Here is a 20183-nt window from a genome sequence, read left to right as displayed (position 1 = left end):
AACTAATTATCAGGGAAAGGTCAGCTCAGAGGGCATCCGGTTGTAGTGAATGAAGATGCCTATTAAAAAAAGTATTGGATTCACTTTGTTTTGAAGTGTGTTGGGGACTCTAGTCTGAAAGTAATGTAGGCTGCCAGTCTGTCTCATTCACCAACACAAATTAGTCTGGGTTTGCCCCCACTGCTGCTGCGGTGTACAAAGGACAAGGGTGAGACATCTGTTCTCCAAGTGAGTTCTCCTTTAGGCCCCAGAAAAACTGCTTGCCATGGTATTTTGGCTATTACTCAAGCTTGTCAAGTTTTTTTGCTATTTACCAGGAAGTAGAGGCTTCAACAGTAACGGATTATATGATGCACACTGGAAATACATAAAGTGTGACTACGGAGTGTCATGAAGTTGTCGGTGTAGCCAGACATTAATAAATAGCTTAAGGTTTGTACAGTATTGAAGAGAGTGACAACATTTGGAAACATGGTTGTGACAGTGGTTTCGACTGTTTCAAGGACTGACAGAACACTTTTGCCTTTGACAAGTGCCATTGTCATACGTAAGCTATGTGGCATGATGATTGTTAAAAAAAAAGGAGGGGGGAGAAAAAGAAAAAAGAAAGAAAAAGAGCCTTGGATAGAATGATGAAATTCGCAAGAATTCCCTCAAGCCCCCTATCTCTGGTTCTTGTATCTTCTGTATCTTCTCCTTCATCAAGTTAAGCTCAAAAGGTCTGTCAGCATGCCAGCTGTTATTACACCCTCTTTCTCCAAGGTCAGAATGAATGCTAGCTCTCTGTCTCTTTTAGCATGTGGAGAGGGATCCTTTTGTGTCAGACATATTGCTTGCCTTTTTTCTCCATTTGTTTGTGAAAGAGAAGTTGTTGGAGCATGTCAGATCTGCTTTTAGGCTCTGCCAAGATACCCGAATCCCATCACGCCGCAATCGAGGGCATTGGCTGGTTTTGCTCGTGGCTTTTATTTTAGAAACATAAAGTTGGAAAGGGACTACCACAAACTGACTCTTTCACATTTTATTTGAGAGATTACATATCTTTTTAAAAATTCTTTTGAATATTTAAATCTTTTTAATTGATTTGTTCAAGTGAGCCACTTAAGCTCATTCATAAATCTCTTTAATTTAAAAACGCTATCAGTAGATGAAAAAATGACTTTTGTGTTGATGTGTAGGATAACGTCTCAGTTACATTTAGTTTATGAGTAGCAGGAAGTGGAAATCTTTAGGTAAATGATTAGTTTGCATGAGTTTTTCAGATAAAGCAGCTAAACGTGTCGATACGCTAGGAAACAAGGGTAAATATTTTGTTCTGACCATTCAGAGAGACATACAGCATTACTGCTTAGAACTCGTGGTGTTTAGCTTGATGCACCTGGCTAATTCAAGTGCAATTTTAGAAGCGTTAGATACTGTCACTGTCTGCTCTTATACGCTGACTTTATTCATCACAATTCTCTCTGGCGTGACCAATGCACGAAAGCTGAGAGGAGTGCCTGTAAAGGTTATATCAGCCCTGGTGATTTATTGTCGACTGACAGATTAGAGGTGCCCGTAACATAAAGCCAAGCAAGCAGCAAACACAAACGCAAGAGTGATTTAGAGATTCGCCATGCCAGGTTTTGGCTACTGTGCCTCAGTGAATATATTCAGAGACCGCTAATGTGTTCAGTTCACAAACGGAAAAAGAAAAGATAACGAGCAGCATCCATGTGAGGGTAGTGGTGAAAGAAGAGTTAAAAAAAGTAACAGGGTAGCTATGCAGTTATGAGATATAGTAATTATACTAATTATAACCTTAGCTTTATTTGTCAACAGTAGATGTATTTATTTGAATGATGGTTGTTTAATAGTATGTTTAATGGTATGGAAGTGCAGTGAAGGAATGAGGGAATGAGGAACCATTTTGTATGAGTGAAGAAGAAGATATATATTGAAAAGTAACAGTAAAAGTGTACTTACAGTAGTAGTACATATATTGCCTCAGCTTGTCTAGCTGCAGTCTGACTAATTACATGAAGTGCAGGTGTTAGAACACTGAGAAATTTGAATTTCTGATCATTCAACCAATTTAAATCTGTGAGTAATTCCTCAGTATAAAATCGTTAATATTAATGAAAATAATGAAATTGGAATACTGAAAATGTTCTGATAAGCAGCTTACTCCACAACTAGATGAAGTTCTCTGCCAAACTGTGTGGTTCTGCTTTCAAAGCTGAAGGAGGATATGTATTGTGAAGCCAGCTGAATAAATAGAGATATTTGACCCTATGGTTAGTTGGTTTTCTCTAAACGAATTTTTCAACTAGACAGTAAAGTTTGTTAACAAACTTAATTTGGCTTGAACACATTGGGCCTGTAATGGCTTGCTTCATAGTAATACTCCTGATAGTCAGGTTGTAGATAGTCAAGGTTGTTTTCTTTCATTAGCTTGGCCATTGGTGTATTATTATTATGGTGTGTCGTGTGTGATGTATCCAATCTATTTGTACGCTGAATGTGTGAAGTGGTGTTGGCATTGTGTGCAAAGCTGTAGACCAGTCTTTTTGGTCCTAATTTGCAAAATGAAAGAGTTAAGACAGATTTGTAAAATGGCTGGCTGTGTAATTGGTTGCAAAAGGAAAGATTAAGAGAAGAGATAAAAATGGGCCCTCGGTCGCTTAAAGCAGCAATGATGCTCTGGGCTTGTGATAAAGATGTTAATGCTTTACGACTGTTTAATTAGCCATCACTAAACAAACCTTAATCGATTAATAGTTTTGGGTTAACAGTTAATATTGAATTACCATGTGAAACTGAAAGGGTGTGAGCCGGTCTTAGGGTCGACTCCTGCGGCAGTGATTGTGGTGATAGTGATTGTGGTGATACAAAAAGTGTGTAGATAGAACAGCAGTTTAGCCCTGTGATTGATCAGCTGGATAAGCGTAGTGTTTGTTTAATTTTGACTAAACAAGTGGAAAATGGGGCTTGTTTCTTTCACTGTCAGCACAGATCAGTCTGTTGTTATTGCACCATTATGCAGGGATAGAGGAGGGCAGGGTGAAAGTAACATGGGTCACTGCTAATATTGTTCATTTTTTTTGAGTTGTTTAGACAATGTTAGGTCGCTTATCTCTCGTATGAATTTTCCAGTGGAAATGTCAGTGTCAACACTGACCTCCATTATCTCCTACACTGCACTCTCCTTCTTTTGTTAAATAATAAGGCTAGTATATGAAGAATAACAGCATCTTGAGTGAAAGGCTGTTCTCTGTGCTATGGGCTATGCACAATTTGAATTAATGGCCTCTTAAGTATTCTGCATTGTGCTGTTAGAAGACCCAGTGACTTCATTGCTACCAAGAGTGTCTTCTTTCTTATACAAATACCATGGTTTGGTGCCATGTTTATTAACCAGTCAAAGAGGGTTGCCCACTAGTTATGTGACAATCAAACTATTTGGCTGTCTGTAACCTTAACCTCTGTCCAAAAGCCTTTCAACGACTTGAGCATTGTTGAATAATAACAATAGTGTGCATGTTTTGGGACAGTGTATGTGTGTGTGTGTGTTTGTGTGAGTGTGTATTTATCTAGTCTCCAGGTGTATGTTTGTGTAAGTGTAGTGTATGTGTGGTAAGATGTCATAGACTCAATGCCGTTTTGGAAGTTACACTCCCCTTAACTGATACATTATTTGGTGGATACAGTGATTAATATAGTGTTTAGTATGTTTGTGTTTAATGTCTTTTATGTGTAGTGTCTTTGTAGTCTGTGCACAGTTTTCAGGAATGTTTGTGTAGTATAAGCTGTTGAGTATGTGTTGATGGTGTGTGACCTTTAATAGGCTGATAACTGTGGGGAGATTGGCAGTTTTCCAATGGCACGTGGCTGTGTTCCAGAATAGAATTCAGAGCATTCTGCCAATAAAATCTAAGGGTTTGTGTGTGTGTGTGTGTGTGTGTATGTGTGTGTGTATGTTTAGTGTTAGAGGAGTAGTGCCTTGAGCAGTGTCTTAATGGTATAAGTAGTTTTTAACAGTGTGTGTATAGTTTGTGTGTCACTAGTGTGTTTGTGTGCTGTGTTACGTTTATGTTGAGTGTAAAAGGTTTATTACAGTGTGCAGCGTTTTGTTAACTTGGGCATCTTTTTTAATGGTTACTATGGAACTTTTATAAAAAGATGTGCGTGTGTGTGTGTGTGTGTGTGTGTGTGTGTGTGCGCGTGCATGTGTTGATGCTGTATAGTTTTCCGGAGTGTCTGTTGAGTCTGTGTATGTGTGTGTCCTGTGGGTAATGTAGGTGTGTCTTTATAGATTGTTTTTTAATTGGATGACAGACAGGCACTATTACCCTGTCAGAGCGTAGGTTTTTCCAATAAGGTGTCCCACTGGGTGAGGTTTCTTTGTTGTTGTTCTTTTCTTCATTGTACCGTCAGTGTTCTTAGTTGCTGCTCCACAATTTGATTGCTGTGTCTTCTTGGCACCACTACACGAACACCAAACCAGGCCTAAGAATACCTCTGAGTGTTCCACACTCTCTGCAGTCCATGGGTGTTTGTCTGCAAGAGCAATGATCGAGTGTGTCTAAGATTATGTACGATGCGGAATAAATGTATTTTTTTATTCTAGCCATCGGGGGTTTGTGCCATGTTTGTTTACATGCTCTCTCAGTGGTTTACAGTCTCATAAGGTTTAGTTGATGTAGGATAGCTGAAACCACACTAATCAAATATGTGTTGTTATAACGTAGATGATCCAATAATGAATGTTTCTCACACCTATGGTCTTATGCAATTAAAGAGTGGAGCTATAGCCACACAAACCAAATGTGCATTGCAGTACTGCAATACACCTACTCAAATAAATTATAGCGGTCTCAAATGGCCATCTGTCATCTCACTTTTCGCATTCTTCTACGAACAGTATCTTGATGTCAGTGTTACATAAAACAGAGAAACTTATTTAGCTACCTCATTTACTTTTAAATGACAGTGTCTGTCATGATGCTCTGGGGCTATCAATGAACATTTAATGACTGGTTTAAATGATTTATGCTAAAATAGTATTGCTTTTAACTTTACAAACAATTTTATATTTCTTCATGGGACAGTGCAGGTTTACCTCCTAAAAAAGCTCCTGTTTGCATTCGTGATGAACACTTGGATGGGTTTGGTTTGGAAATCTGTTAGTCATTTTAAAAAAGAAAATCAAGGTTTTTTATACCTGAGGAAGAGGCCCATAAATTGTGCCTAGCTACACATAGCAGACATGCTCCCAGTCCCTACAGTTTTGTCAATTTTAAACCCCCTGGGCATAAATTTGGCAAATACAAGCTGGAGTTCATGTTGTTGTTGTTGTTATTACAATTAAGTACCTTTGGAGAAAATGATCTAACAAACATTATAAATCTGGTATGACTGCAGGGAGGTAACTTTGGTAATGTTCTAGGATTGAATTGGTTAGTGTAATTGGATTGGAATTATGCATGTAGTATGTTTAGTGTTTCTGAATTGTGCTCGGTGTGCATAATGCAATATTAGTATAGGTGTGACTTTATATTTTTGTTAGCATTGAATAGGCTGATTACTGTGTAGACAATTCAAATGATTGTTTTTATGTGACGTACAAAATTTTGCAAGATTTAACGACAGTTAAACACACTCTGTTAAGTGAACAATGGGAGAATATAAAAGAAAAAAAAAACCCATCATGGTTTTTGTCTTGATAAGCGACGGAGACATCAAACACCATGCCAACATGGAGGCATCACTGCTTGGGCAGATGAGCTTGTTCCAGTGAAAGGTGATGATGCCATTTCAGTCATTTGAGGGGTCTCACATCAAACAAACCAATGTAAATTGTAAAGTTTATGGAAAGTCAATCACAAGTGAAAGTGGCAGCAAGACGAATTTATTCCACCACTTGCAACAGAACACTTAGTGGAATGGGAGCAATGTGTGAAACTATGGGCTGAAAATACAAGCTGCTGTCTTGTCCCCAAAACTCCTGCTAAAAGGCAGATAACATTAGCTGCATCACTTTCTAGTGTTATCCCAAACAACAAGAAGGCCCCCAGCGGATAGAAATTACAGATGCAGCGACAGTCCATATTTCGGAAGATATCGTCCCCATTTACATTGTAGAGAGGCAAGGTTTTATGAAGTTTCTGCAGACGATTGGCCCCAGATATGAGCTACAAAGCCACAAACATTTTGCGGGTGTAGCGTTGCCCTTTCAACAATACCACATTGAGAAAGAATAGTGGAGCAGGTGGAGAAAACGTTTATTCTACCACCACAGACCTGTGAGGCAGCCAAATGCTTCAAGTGTACATGAGCCTAACAGTTCACTACATTAACAGAGAGTGAACAGTGCGAAATGCCCTCAGACATGCTACTTCCCTGATGATCACACAAGTGAAGTAATAGGACTCACAAATGCACTGGTATCTTGGAAGCCTAGGGAAGGCAGACAGGTTCGCGTGACTGGTAACAGTGAAAGAAACACAATCAAAGCCTTGAAGCTAAACCAGTGGACCCATCTCCACTGCTTAGGGCATTGGCTTTACAATGCTTTATCTAAATGAGTATCTGAATGAAAATGCATGCTATAAAACAGCTATGATCATCATTTTAATTACACCAATCACAGTTCTAATTTTCTGATTTCAATAATGAATCAGCTTTTTTTTTTAATATCATCCTTGTTTTATGGAACTGCATATGTTAACTATATTACGACAGTATATAAAGTGGAAAAATGCTTTTTAAATCGTTAATAATCTATAAGCTTGAAAAAAAAAATCAGAATTATATACATTTATTTATTTATATTGTGTGTTTTTGTTAGGTCTTTTGATACCTTGAGTATATCTGAGTATATCCTCTAGACTGTGTGTGTGCATTTAGTGTGTTTAGTGTTAATGGACTGTGTGGTATATGTAGTTTTCAGGAGCGTGCTCGTGTTTGTGTGCAGGAGTAACACTGGTAGATGTGTGTCTAGTGTATGTGTGTATTTATAGTGTTTCAGTTTTAATAGACTGAATACTTTGGAGACAGTGGCTGTTGGAGATTGTCATATGGTCATTAAAGCAGCATTTAAAAACAGAATTCAGGAAATATCACCATTAAGTTTTTTTTATCAGAAATTTGGTTTGGGGCATTGGTTTCGAGTGTTTCTTAGACAGAAAATAGCAACTAATTTCAGTACCGCCAAGAGATGAATGCCAAGTATAGATGTTTCAGCTCAAAAATTGTAGGTGGAGAAGCATTGGAGGAAAAAGTGTTGATGGTAATAGGGATGTCACAATACCAGAATACCACCGGTAATACCAAAACCAGTGATATTACGTAACTCCTGATACCTCAGTGTCTTTATTAAGAGACTTTGTATGAACATTAACAAATAAAAGCTAGAAAAATGGCTTGTACCCTTCAACTATTTAATAGTTAAAAGCAAACAGCAGCTTTAGAGTATCTCCTTCATTATTCAAGTAAACAATATTGTGCTCCCATTCAGGAATATAATATAAAACATTCAGCAGTAATAAAATATGGAATATACAACAACTAACAGTAGCTTTAAAATATCTTTCAGGTACTTAACAAACCATCATTCAAGTAGAGCAGTCCTGGCATTCAGAATAATAAACTCTCTCTTGCACAGCTTCCTGATTGCAGCACCCTAGCAATGCCATGAAATAAAATAAAAAAAAAAAGAGTAAACATATGGATTATGATGTTGTGAATCCGGACTAACAAGTGTAACACTGGCTTTCAGGAAAAAACAAAGGTACAATGACACTATTGATTTCACATTTTAGAAACTCTGCACAATGTCCAGTTGTAATATTTTTTACACTATAACACCAAGTGCAAATAATAGTCAAAATGTACTGGCATTGTGACAGGCCATTATTATCTCTAAGTATGCATGTAGGCTACCAAAGGCTACCATTATTTTTTGTTGACACTTGACTGAATTGTATGGAGGCTATAGTAAGCTTCAGCCTAACCTAACGAGTTATTAGTAATGAGGTATGATAATTTAGCACTTTGCCATATCAAATGTTGTACACAACTGTCTTTTCATCTCGTGTTATGCAGCTTCACAACTATGCCCCATTTTCATGTGTTTTTTCATGTTTTCTCTTATGTCGATGGACGTGCTTAAGTTCTTCCTCTTGTTGCTGTCAGTGAGACAGGAATGTGGTACTGATTTTTAATTGGAAAAAAAATTGTGCTGTTACAATTTCTGAATTTTGTCATCAATGGGTACCCAAGTACTGGTTCTTGTGACATCCTTAGATATTAATAATACTTTGATAAAAATAATGGAAAGTTGAATAGTTTACAAGCCAACATGGTCGATAGTTCAGTTATGAATAACAGTAAGTTGGCTTTTTTGAGCCATCTTCAAAAGAATAAGAAATAATGGAGTGATTTAATTAGAATGTTCAGTAACAAATAATGTGAATTTGATTTATCCAAGCCCTTTTCTAAATAAAGGTACATATTCTGCCTGATTTAGCATACTAAAACAGCATGTGTGCTAAACGTTACTCTTGGTTCTTATTTCAGTAGTAATTTCGGTTTTGTGAATCACGGGCATTCATTACCTCTCAGGGGGCAAATGTAGTATGCCTGTTCCGTTTCTCTTTGGTCCTTGTCATGGACCGATTATAGTAGTAGTCGTGGTAAAAAGAACCTGGTTTCTATTGCATCATGCAGATTTCACACATGCACAGGTCTTCAACTTCCCTGGTGAATGGTTGATGCTTGGGTTGCACTGAGACAGAGAAGTGCAGTGGCACGTGGAACTGGGTGTTCCAAACTATGTAAACAACAACAGGTTAAAAGATATTTTCTTGTTGTTTGGGATGATTTACTGCTGTAATGGTGAAGCTTTTATGCATTAGATTTTTTATTTTTATTTATTTATTTATTTTTTATACATAGTCATGTATTTCTCCAAAGAAAGCAAAGCCAGACCATTCCTGAAGCAAATGTTAGTATTTTAAACTTAATGCAAGAGGCTTTGCTTTTCGGTAGTTGCAGTTTTTTTTAAGGTCTCAATAGGTATTGAAAGCTCTCGGCAGTGACAATTTTAAATTGACATGATACATGCCACCACCCAAGTTTTCCCAACTGTTATCAAGGGTTCTTGTTTCACTTTTACAAGTTGAGGAATTGATGCATGAAACATATTTTGCATAAAGGTACATGACATCAACATTTTGTTCCTATGATTTCGAATTAGATATCAAAGCTTAAATGTTAATTTAATTTAAAGTTGTTTTATATTACTATCTGAAACACTTCATGTAAAAAAAAAAGGTCAAATAACTGTCATTTTTATGGGATGTGGACTTTTTATTGCCAATTTCTGTTTGCGCTACTTGTCAATTGCAACATTCAGCCTGCAAAAAGAGCAGGAAGGGACTGTATGGAGAGTTCTTCAAATAATCACTGAAATAGAAATTTCAATGGGATTTTTTTTCCTTTGCTAAAGTAGTTCATCACAAAAACAAAATGCCATTTTGTTTGATTGCTGATTAATTTCTCTTTTTCTCTCTCCTTCATGTTCTCTTTGCCCTCCACCCAGCTCTCCAGCAGGTCTTGGAAGGTAAGACCAACATTTTCTTCTTTACCCACCTCAAATACTTCAGCTTGCTAAGCAGATTTGGCACATTGCTTAGTCACTGACATCCCTCTCAGGACAGCGTTGTTTGTTTGTAGTGCACTTTTCATAACTGGAGTTCAAACCCAAACACCACAGATGAGAAAATTCTGATCATGAAATCATTAGATTATTTAAAATACTCAAGTGAAAGCCTTACATAAGACAGTACAGTGGAGAGTGGAAGCAACAGATGTGGCAAATGTTGCTTCAGGTATGATTCATCCTGCTATCTCAAAGTGGTAAATTTTGCTTGATGTTGCACAAAAAGACTAAGCTAAGAGTAAATTCACCAGAATATTCCGGTTTGTAGTACTTCTAATGGACAAAATTGTGGACTGGCATTTTGACACACAGCGCCTTCTTCAGAGTGAGTTCTGAAGTGTTTTTGAGGTTGTCTTCCATTCCTGGCTTAGTCTTCAGTGAGGTTCCTAAAAGTGAGGAGTTGGGAACATTTTTAATAGTGGAAAGGTTGATCCTCTGGGAGAATCATGAAGTCAGATTGAGTTATGGTGTCAGAGGAGGGTATAAGTGTAGGTCCAGACCTAGAGCTCTAATTGAGCTACTTAAGAATTAGACTGATTAAGTCCATGTGAGGCTGTGGCTGAAGACAGCCAGCATGAGTGCTGCCCTGCTGTAAATAACCTACAAGGAGATAAGGTGGACCTTCCAGAGAGTGTAGGGAGGGCAATGCTTCAGACGAATCTTGCAGAGAAGGGCTCAACAGCACGTAAGGAGTAAGATCTTACAGCTCCTACTTACATGTTCCGCTGATGAACATGTACATACACTAATTTTGCTGGGCAAAAAAATTTTGCATAGGTTGATGGTGTTATCTGTGGATGGGTTTGCTCCACAATCTGTTGGTGGTGGTTACGGTGTATGCAACTTATTGATTTTCTTAATTTTACTTTTCCTCAAACAATGTCTGATGTCCCACAGATAACTGATATAATAGGTAACAAAGATAAATATTCATGGCTGCATAATATTATGTTGTACATTTTCTGGTACTTTTTCCTGTATTAGCACAGCCTTGCTCAAACAGAACAGAGCCACTTTTTTCTTGAAGTTTTCTTTCTTTTTTTTGCTCCAAAGGTCCTGTATTGTTGCCTTATTATTGTTGCCTATACACAGTATGCTGTCTGCATTTAGTCTTTGGTTGTATCCACAGTCTAGCTACTTATAAGTCTAGTCTGCATTACCAAAGGATGAATAAAGTCTGGAACATTCTGACTATCACTTTAATTCTTTGGATTTGCAATATGCCCCTTACTTCTAAGCTGATGATGTGTCCAGCTTTAAAAGGACAACAGAAAGTTGATTATTGCAAATTTGCAACTGTTAAAAGGATAGTTTGCTGAGAAGCAGAATAAGCTCTCACTTTTCAGAGAATGTTGTTTCATGGACCAGTTTATGGGTGATATAAAACACTGGATAAGTTCCTGTCTCGTCGCTAAGAACTGAAGTGTCAGGATTATATGGGTAAATACGTGTGAGAGAGAGAGTCAGTAGAACGACAAGTCAGGCCAGGTCTAGCAGTATTAAGCTATAAGTATGAGGAGCCATTTGACTCAAAAGTTTTATTTAGTCTCTAAAAGTATGACCGCATTTGCTGCCCCCGAGCATGAATATACCAAAGAATCATCTGTCCACCATTAATCTGATGACAGTTTAAGTCTGTGTTTCACAAAAACTGGATATTTGATATTTTCAAATTGCCTGGCAGTTTGCTTTGATGAACTGAGTAGGATTTCACATAAACTGACGATCAAATGAACGAAGCATAAGTAATAACAGAATTTACCCAGGGCGTAATGCTTGCATTAGGATGTGGCAATGTTGTCAGATTCAAACCATGTTATAATTTGAAGTTTGAACTCTCACTATATGATTTTTTTTAAACCCAGAAAAACCTGTGGGATATTGCTTTCCATTCTGATGAAAAAAAAATCCAAAATCCAAAAAAGAATGCAAATTGGTTTTTCGTGTGTTGCTTTCAGACCAAAATCAGATGTAAAGGTTTAAGTCCTGTAGATCCAAGGAAAAGTGAAATGTGTGCATTGTTTAGTGTGCATTTTGTATTTATGTATTGTGTATTGTTTTAAAAGGAAGGGGGCACAAAATGGGATTTCTCTGCTTAGCATGGTAAATCTTGGTTCAGTTTGGAGTTATTCATGTCACAAAAACTGGCTAAGTCACTGTGGCAATGTATGCTCCATGACTGAGCTGTTCTGGAGAAAATTAACTTTAATTTAGCAACATCAGCTCTTATTCTTGATCAATCAATTTTTTTTTCAAAAATCCTGTAGCACTCTGTTCTCGCATAAGGTACATATACGGAATCTGACAATCATGTAAGGAAAATATTATATGCAGAAATATAAGCCTAAATGGTTAAAAGAAGAATCAAAATTAAAACCATTTGGAGACAATAAGGATATTCTATGAAATTATGAGGTTTTAAAAATTTTGACGTTCACCCTGTGCTGGTGTATTAACCCTATCCTTGTCAGTCTTTATTTATCCCCTGTGTAGCTTTGTGTGTTTTATATTGATACTGTTTTTCTGTTCTTCTGTTATTAATAATGAAAGAGACACCAGACAATATTTAAAATGAAAGTTTCAATTTAGCAGTGTGCCTTTGTCCATTGGGATCATACACTAACAGGTCATGTTACTAACTAGCTATCTAACAGGGCGCTCTGATAAAATGCAGTTTTGGTTGGCTGCACATGTTAGCCATTTACTGAGATAGATTTGTGTCGTATCTTTATTTTTTATATTAATGTAAAAATGCATAGTCATCTTGCCAAGTTGTCCTCACAACTTAGTGGTGTAAAAAAATAGTGGCATTATGCAATCTTTTATTGGTTAATGTGCTAACTTCACATCTCATGCTTTGTTTGACAAGTTTCTTGAGTCCTTGTGTTTTTTGAGTCTTACTTTGAGTCAACACGAGTGACCAACTCAGCACCGTCCATTTTGAAATGACTTAGGTTCTCTGGGTCTTTTCCTTGCAGGGATGTTATGTGGGGTAGAGGGCTCCCCTGTCTCATTAATTGTTATAAAAAATGAGAAAATTCATGAGTTAAATCATGCTAATTCATTAGGTTCATTTCAGTTTAACACATTACTGCTCAAATATGTATTACTTCAGATTCAGATAATTGCAGCAATGAATTGCTGAAGCAGTCTGCACACGTGATGTCAAATGTTAAGAATTTAGCATGCTGATTTTCTTGTTGGAATTTATGGTCTGCTGTTTCCTTCCATACAACTTCACAAGGCTTTGAGAGCAGTGACTATTGGACTAATTAACTGCCTGAGTTGACCTGTCTAATTGTTGACTTGAACAAGCATGTTTGATTTAGAAAATCGTAGCCCTCTCATCTGTCAGGGACAAAATACTTCATAAGTTTGTGGTCAGAGGTCAGTATTCAAAGGAAAATGGATGGTAATCAGTGAAACCTACCAGTTTTTGGGTCATTTGCATGGAAAATGGTTGATGGGGGCTTCATAATATAACCAGGGTTTGCTCAGCCACCTCTGTAGTTGTTTACACTCGAGCTCATATTTAAACCATGTGCAGTATGTACAACACAAGATTTATGTTGAGAGAATGATGTTGTGTCCTTACAAGCTCAAGCTGTATCGTGAATACAGGAACAAGTCAACAAATGCTGCCACAAAGAGAGCATCCCCACTTCTCTAAAATATGTGTATGCGTGTACACAGACAGGAGAGACTTTTTTTTAAAACAACTTTAGTAGTCAGGAGAATGGTGTGAATGTGGCCCTAAAAAAAAAAAAGCACAAAGTGCTTCTTTTTTGTAACTTTACCGTGCATTTAATGTTCTTCAGACACAGAGTCTGTTGGCTGATTAGCATGCTTCCCCTGTGATTGCTTACAATAAAGTGCATATGCCATTCACTTTGCCACCATCTTGGTTCATTCACTGATGTAGGCCTATTTGTACACCTTTCGTGATGTTTTTTAGCATCCACCCAGAACATCTTTACTGCAGTAAACCAGTAATCACAAATGTTCTTCTGTAATCTTCCACGAAAAATAGCGAGGGAGAGAGCAGTGCTGCACAGGTAGTTGGGGCTTGTATCCAGACTAGACATGTTTTCCCCCTCCTTTATCTCCCAATTTGAAACAACAAAATTACCCATGAACTCTCTCCCTCATACAGCTGCCATCTCCATCTAAGTGAATTAGGCTAACACACACTTCCTCAGATAAATGGGAATCCAGACACAGTATCTTGTCACACTGCAAGCTGCTAAACAGCACAGACCAACAAAAAACATTTGGAGTAAAGCACTACTCAGATAATGATACCTGCAACTACACAGGCACCTGACCATCAGTGACCACTGAAGACCAGTGAGAGGGGCAGCAATACTGACCGACCCGGGCTGGCATACCCCTCTATCTCCAGCCATATTCAGCTAATGTGGCACTGCTTGGATTTGAACTGTGAGGGTATAGGAGACATTAATTTCAATTAAATTTGATTCAGTTCAGCTCAGTTCAGCTTAGCTCAATTCAGTTCAATTCAGTTCAGTTCAGTCTTATTTGTAAACGGCACTTTTTACAATGTACACCATCACAAAGCAGCTTTACAGAATGCCAGACCTGATACCCCCTTGGGGCAGTCCTGGAATGACAGTAGCAAGGATAATGTTCCTCAAACTTAGAGGATGAAGGAGGACTCCTTAGAGGCAGGCTCAAAAAGGAGGGCCCAGCCTGTGTCTGGCCCAGGGTGATTAGACCAATTTATGTAATTACATGAAAAAAATATGAAATATGAAAGGACCTACGAAAGATCAAATACCATCATATACTAGACATGTTAGAAAGGTATTAATAATCTAATTGGAGAGTAAGATTACTTGACAAATTATTGCATAAACAGAGGACAAAAGATCTGAAGATCTAGAAAGTCCTTGAAATTCTAAAAGTTTAAAAAGTTTGTAATAAAAATCAGTCAATGTTGACAGACGGAGATGAGGGGAGATGAGAGATGAGAACTCATGGCTGGGGGAAGTCAATGGTGTCCTCAGTTAAGCAAGCAGAGTGGGATGAACATCTTCATTTCTGGCAGGGATCACATTTGTGCTAAGCAGGACATGCAGAAGTGGATTTGCTGGATCTGGTGGGCTGGGCGTCAGAGAGGATCCACCTCGTCACGATTGAAGGGGAAGAAAAGAAAAGGAGGGGAACCTTTATGATTTTATGAAGAATGGGGAGGTCCAGCAGACCTTGTCAAGGCTAGCAACTAAAAGTTGAGGAGTCAGAGGTTGACACATGTGAGAAAATTTTCTAAGACACCAGAATCCCAACACATGGTCAACTAACAGGAGAGATCTCATGAGATGGAATGGTGAGATCAATGACAGCCTAGTTCACCAAAATAAATTCTGTGCGACTGGCCCTTCTCTTCTTCATCTCCTTGGCTATGTATGTCATTAGTGAATGGTGAGACAGTGCCTTAAAGGGGAAGCTTATCCTTCATATCCTTTCACATGTGGACTCATTACAACCTTCAGCTTATATGGAGTTGAACGCTGTCCACAAATTTTCCGTCAAATAGTCTTTTCAGATTTTTGTTTTGTGTACTTGGCATCAGAGTCACTCATCTGTAACTGCCTAAATGCACCTAAAAGCACACTGATTTACAGTTTCATTCATTGTGGTGGCTATGTCAGCGATGGTTTTCCTAATTCCCTGAAAAAAAAAGACATTGTCAATACTGCTCTCATTCATTCTAATAGCAGGTAGGATTAAAGCCACAACTTTGGCTGTTGGTCATTATACCAAAATTTGTGGGAAAAAAAAGGTTTGTAATTATTTCTGCACCAAAATAACATTCCTGCCTTAAGATATTATTAATTTAATTACAAGAGAGTGATTGTCAAAATTTGCTCAATACGGGCCCAAGCAGGCATGAACACTGGCTCTGAAGATTTGGTTCCTGAAGTCACAGAAATATAATAACATTCTTGCACAGCATTTTGAGAACGTTATTGGAAACATTTCCATTCATGATTTTGACAAGAAATCATTAAAGCTCAAACTTCACAAGCACCTTGCTAATGTCCTGAGACAGCACTGAACACACACAGAAATGAGGTGGGGGCTGGAGTGGAGGGGGGGGGGGGGGGCTAACTATCAATAAGGACATGCAGACATGAGAAAATGACTGAGGCTTGCAGTCATACAGAAAGGGCTTGCTTTGAGGACTTGAGCCTTTAATCATTTCCCCTTCATGCCCAGACTGTGTGATGATCCTTAGTGCTATGACCACGCTAACATCAAAAGGCAAGCGTTGCCAAGGAGGCGTGCCAGCCAAGAGAATGCATTCCCCGTCGTTAGTGGATTAGAGCTTTCACACTGTGTCATCGCTGCCTTTCTGGCACAGGCCACCATGAAAACAAATATGACACTCATTCGAGACACTCCTGTCTTTTCTCTCGTCCCGAGAATAAAGGAATATGACATCGAAAGACGGCTGGTATTTGGAGTCTCATCATTTTGCTACGTGCAGTCTTACAAAAAGTATACGGATTGCAGAATTGTATTCAGTATACTGAATAGACTTTTTTTCTGATACTGAGGGCATTTTGTTTCCCATGCTGTTGTTCTTTGCCTCCAATTTTTATGATGGTGCAAATGGAAGAATTTGGCAGTTGTATGTGTGTGTATTTGCTTTGGGGTAATAGTCTCATCTCTAAGTGTGTCAAAAAAGATGATACAGGAAATAGATGATGCAGGAAATAAAGGGAACACTATCATGCAGTGTTTTGAAAGGTCACTTGGCTGCATTGATCTAGCAGAACAGCTTCAGTGCATCTTAACAAAGATTCTAAAAGTGTATAGAATGCTACTGTGTTGGATGCAACACCATTCTTCCACAGAAAATATCATTTTGTGCAGTTCTTTTAGTGGCAGAAAATGCTGTCTTTGAAAGAGATCAGGTGACTTAGGGCATGGAATATGATTTGCTTTGTTTTCGTGCTCATTAGGGATGTACCAGCTCACAAAACTGCTGGTTTCAGAGTCACAGTTTAGAATGTTTTTGGCAGAAAAAAAATGCCTGATCTAAATTTGCTGGCTGACAGATAATGAGTGAGAAATTACACATTGGTAAGAATGTGTAAGAAATAAGAATTTTCAAATAATGATCAGGATGTGCGTTAATTTCGCTTGTTAACAATCAAAAATTTTTACCTATTATTAAGGCTCTTTTTGATTATAAAATAACAAGTCAGTCTGTATATTGTCATGCTTAATTATCCGTGTGTATCACAATTATTATGTGGTTTCATGCACTCCAACAATCTTGCAGTCCTGCACCAAATGGTTCGGGTTGGGACAGGTGTGCCGTTACACCCCTAATGCTCAGCAGAGTAAAACCATGACCACTCATGCCCTGTGGACTGGAGTATTGTCATTCCAAAAGAGACCACCTCAGTCAGGATAAAAACCCCTGAGATTCAGATTGGCATTCTAAGGAGTGTCAGAGACCCAGACAGGGACCTTGGCCATTAAAAACCACTCCACACTGAAACAGAGTCACCAGCCAACCTGCACTGTGGGAGACAAACAGTCAGACCTTTAAATATGTTGGAAGTGTAACACACATGCATTTGTTGTTATGTTGAAAACAGAGTGAAGGATGACTCATCTGACCAAATGATGTTTTTCCATTGCCCAGCAGACCTACTTTTTTCACCACTCAAAAATGTGCATTTTTCAGTACTCAAAAATGTGCATGTACTAAAAGGTTTATAAGTTATGGCAATGCCAAACTGTTCCTCTTTCTAGATGGAATGTTTTTAATGAAACTGTCTGCTCATGCCCTAGATTGATATTTGCGGACTGATTCAAAATTGCTGGTCTTTTTTGCCTTGCGTCTCAAACCAGTACCTGAATATTGAGTTGAACATTCATCCACACTTGACCCTGGTTGATTATTCTTCAGCCCAGACTTCCATTCCAAGATATCTTTAAACATTGTTCCTTGAGAGAACTCAGTGAGTGGGGCCATGGTAGCCAAAATAATGTGTGACTGGGTCTTCTATTAACCATACAGGGTAGTCCAATGAATCATGAGACAGATGACAGGAGAAGAAGAAATGACAGGAAAGGGAGGTGCCTTTTTAGCTGACACTTGGTTTGCCTTAGATGTTGGCATGGCTTACATGTAAGCTTTAGTCTAGCACTTGTAACATATCATAGTGGAATCAGATTTGTGGGCTGTGAGAACACATTTTGTGTTAACTTTCATATTTACATTGTTTGAATAAGTAGTTTAGCAGATTGTATGTAGGCATAGGACAAGTGCAAGCTGCCAGTGCCCTTCCCCAGAATTACACGACTGGACTTTCCCTTTTGTTCGCTCTTGCCTCGCCCCATTGCCAGGCACTTTCCTTCCGTTTTCTGAGGAGAGTGCTGATGGGCAGTGGTGTTGCACTGTAGCATGGAAATAAACATGCAAAACCAGCCACCCTTTCTTTTCACCTGCTGAGCTTACAGGCATCTTCACAGCTATGATGACTGAGTGGAAGCATCTAATATTCCCCTAGATTCACCTGCAGCAGTACTGGCTCCCCATTAAGATTAGGACTTGCTGAAGCATGACGGCAGGAAGAGCACCTTATGTGGGGAATCCCTCCCAGTTCTATTTTTTGAGGTTGTATTCTTACTTACCCTACTGGTGGTAACACTGAGACTTGAATTTAGGACATCCCAAATGTAATGTCATGGGCTTAATGTAATGTTGTGAAAGACACACAAGTTATGCTCCTGTTTTCACATGGATAATGTTCTGCAAAGTTGGAGGTGTAACAGTTCACCCTATCCACAGTTTGGTTTGCAACTTGGTTTTTGGGCTGTAATTTGGTTAACTCAGGCCCTGACTTTTTCTTTCTTTCTTTCTTTTTCATTTAAACACAGAAATTGAACACAAAAGAACAAATTTAATACAAACAGCAACAAAGCACTCATCCAAAAATGACAATGAAAAAAAAAATACTTTGTACCTTTTTCCCCCAAGGTTCTTCTTTTAGAGCATCAGAAAACTACATTTGAACGACCTTAAGCGAGTTATTTCAAGGCTCTCCTGCATTAATAGAAGGACTGTGGAGTTGGATTCAGAGTCGCGGAGTCGGAATCGGAAGCAAACTTGGGTTACTGGAGTCAGAGTCGGAGTCAGTGGTACCATAAATTTTGGAGTCGGAGTTGGAGTTGAAGGTTTTGTGTAGTGACTCCACAGCCCTGATTAATAGTGGAATACTGCAAATCTAAACATCTGTATGTTTAAATTCAAGGTTCTCCATCAAGAAAATGACTACACTAGTTATTTAAATTTGTTCTTGAAAATCGAGATAAGAAAACAATGGGATGGTCACTCGAGCATGCCGTTTCAGCAGAAAAGGAAACACAGGACGGCTGCAAAATGACAGCCAACTGTCCTGACCTTTTTCAGATCAATGCACGACTATTACATTTTCCTGCTAAAGATTAGAACGATTTTATTCATCTATGTGGACTCATATTCCAGTATAATATACTATTTATGGTCTGAGTAATGTGTTTTGCTGTTATTTAAAATACTGAACATTGTCATTAGAGCTTTTATAATCATTAATCTGTTAAAGCATATGCACACCACACCATAATCATGCCGCATACATTTTCTGGGAGTGAGAAATGAAAAGAAAAAGAAACTGCATATCCGTCGCAAATTATGATTAACGTTATATAACGATCAAAGGCACAAACAGTGTGGAATGTTCTCCTGTACGAAGAATCTGCATCTTTGTGATTTGGCATCACGTTAACTGTGAACCAAACCAAGCGCTGCAGATTCATGTTATTTGGTTTCAGTACAAAACGGTTATACCCCTAGTATGACATCACAGCGCGCAAGCCAAATTTAAAAATACAACTGAAATCAATAGTTTTCAGTTTTGCATAGGGCTGTCTTTGCATACTGTCTGTCAACCAGAAAATTTACATTTGGTATTTTGTTTTTTAATTCTTAATTGTAACACCATACTATGACCCGCAAACCATAGTGTGTTGTGAACTGTGATTTTTGTGTACTGCTACACCCCTTATATTGACATATTTATTGCCATTTATTGTGCTTGGTCTAAACAGCCATGGCACATGTCATAGCCGTTGCTACATTTCTAAAGGTCAGCGTTTGCATTTGTATTCTCACGTTGTCCTGCCAGTATTCACACAAAACCTTATTTCAGTTGTCATGCAGTTGTGGATGGTACTGTGTTTTGAATAACCAGGCAATTATTATAAATGGGTTCTGCATTGTTCCTCTATTCAAAGTTTAGTAAGGTCAATGAAGGTATCACTCCGAACATAAATTTTATCAATAAAAAAACTTTTGTCCATACTCTGTTATATTCGTTCTATGTGAGAAAGATGCTTGGGCTTCCTTTTTACTAATCCTTTTCTCCATAGCCGTAGTCATTTTACAGTTCATTTCACA

At 38.2% G+C, this 20183-nt stretch overlaps 1 protein-coding gene across 1 annotated transcript in view; it reads left to right on the top strand.

Annotated features, from left to right (window-relative positions):
• Nucleotides 1-20183, top strand: part of nrxn2a (neurexin 2a) — a 219570-nt gene that overhangs the window by 2669 nt on the left and 196718 nt on the right. Inside the window, exon 2 of the mRNA XM_030781149.1 lies at nucleotides 9584-9604. Within this exon, the coding sequence (XP_030637009.1) occupies nucleotides 9584-9604 (21 nt within the window). The remainder of the gene's footprint in view (nucleotides 1-9583; nucleotides 9605-20183) is intronic.

This window comes from Chanos chanos, chromosome 8 (genome assembly GCF_902362185.1).
Source record: "Chanos chanos chromosome 8, fChaCha1.1, whole genome shotgun sequence".
Taxonomy (NCBI): Eukaryota; Metazoa; Chordata; class Actinopteri; order Gonorynchiformes; family Chanidae; genus Chanos; species Chanos chanos.
This window is presented reverse-complemented; position numbering and strand designations above follow the sequence as displayed.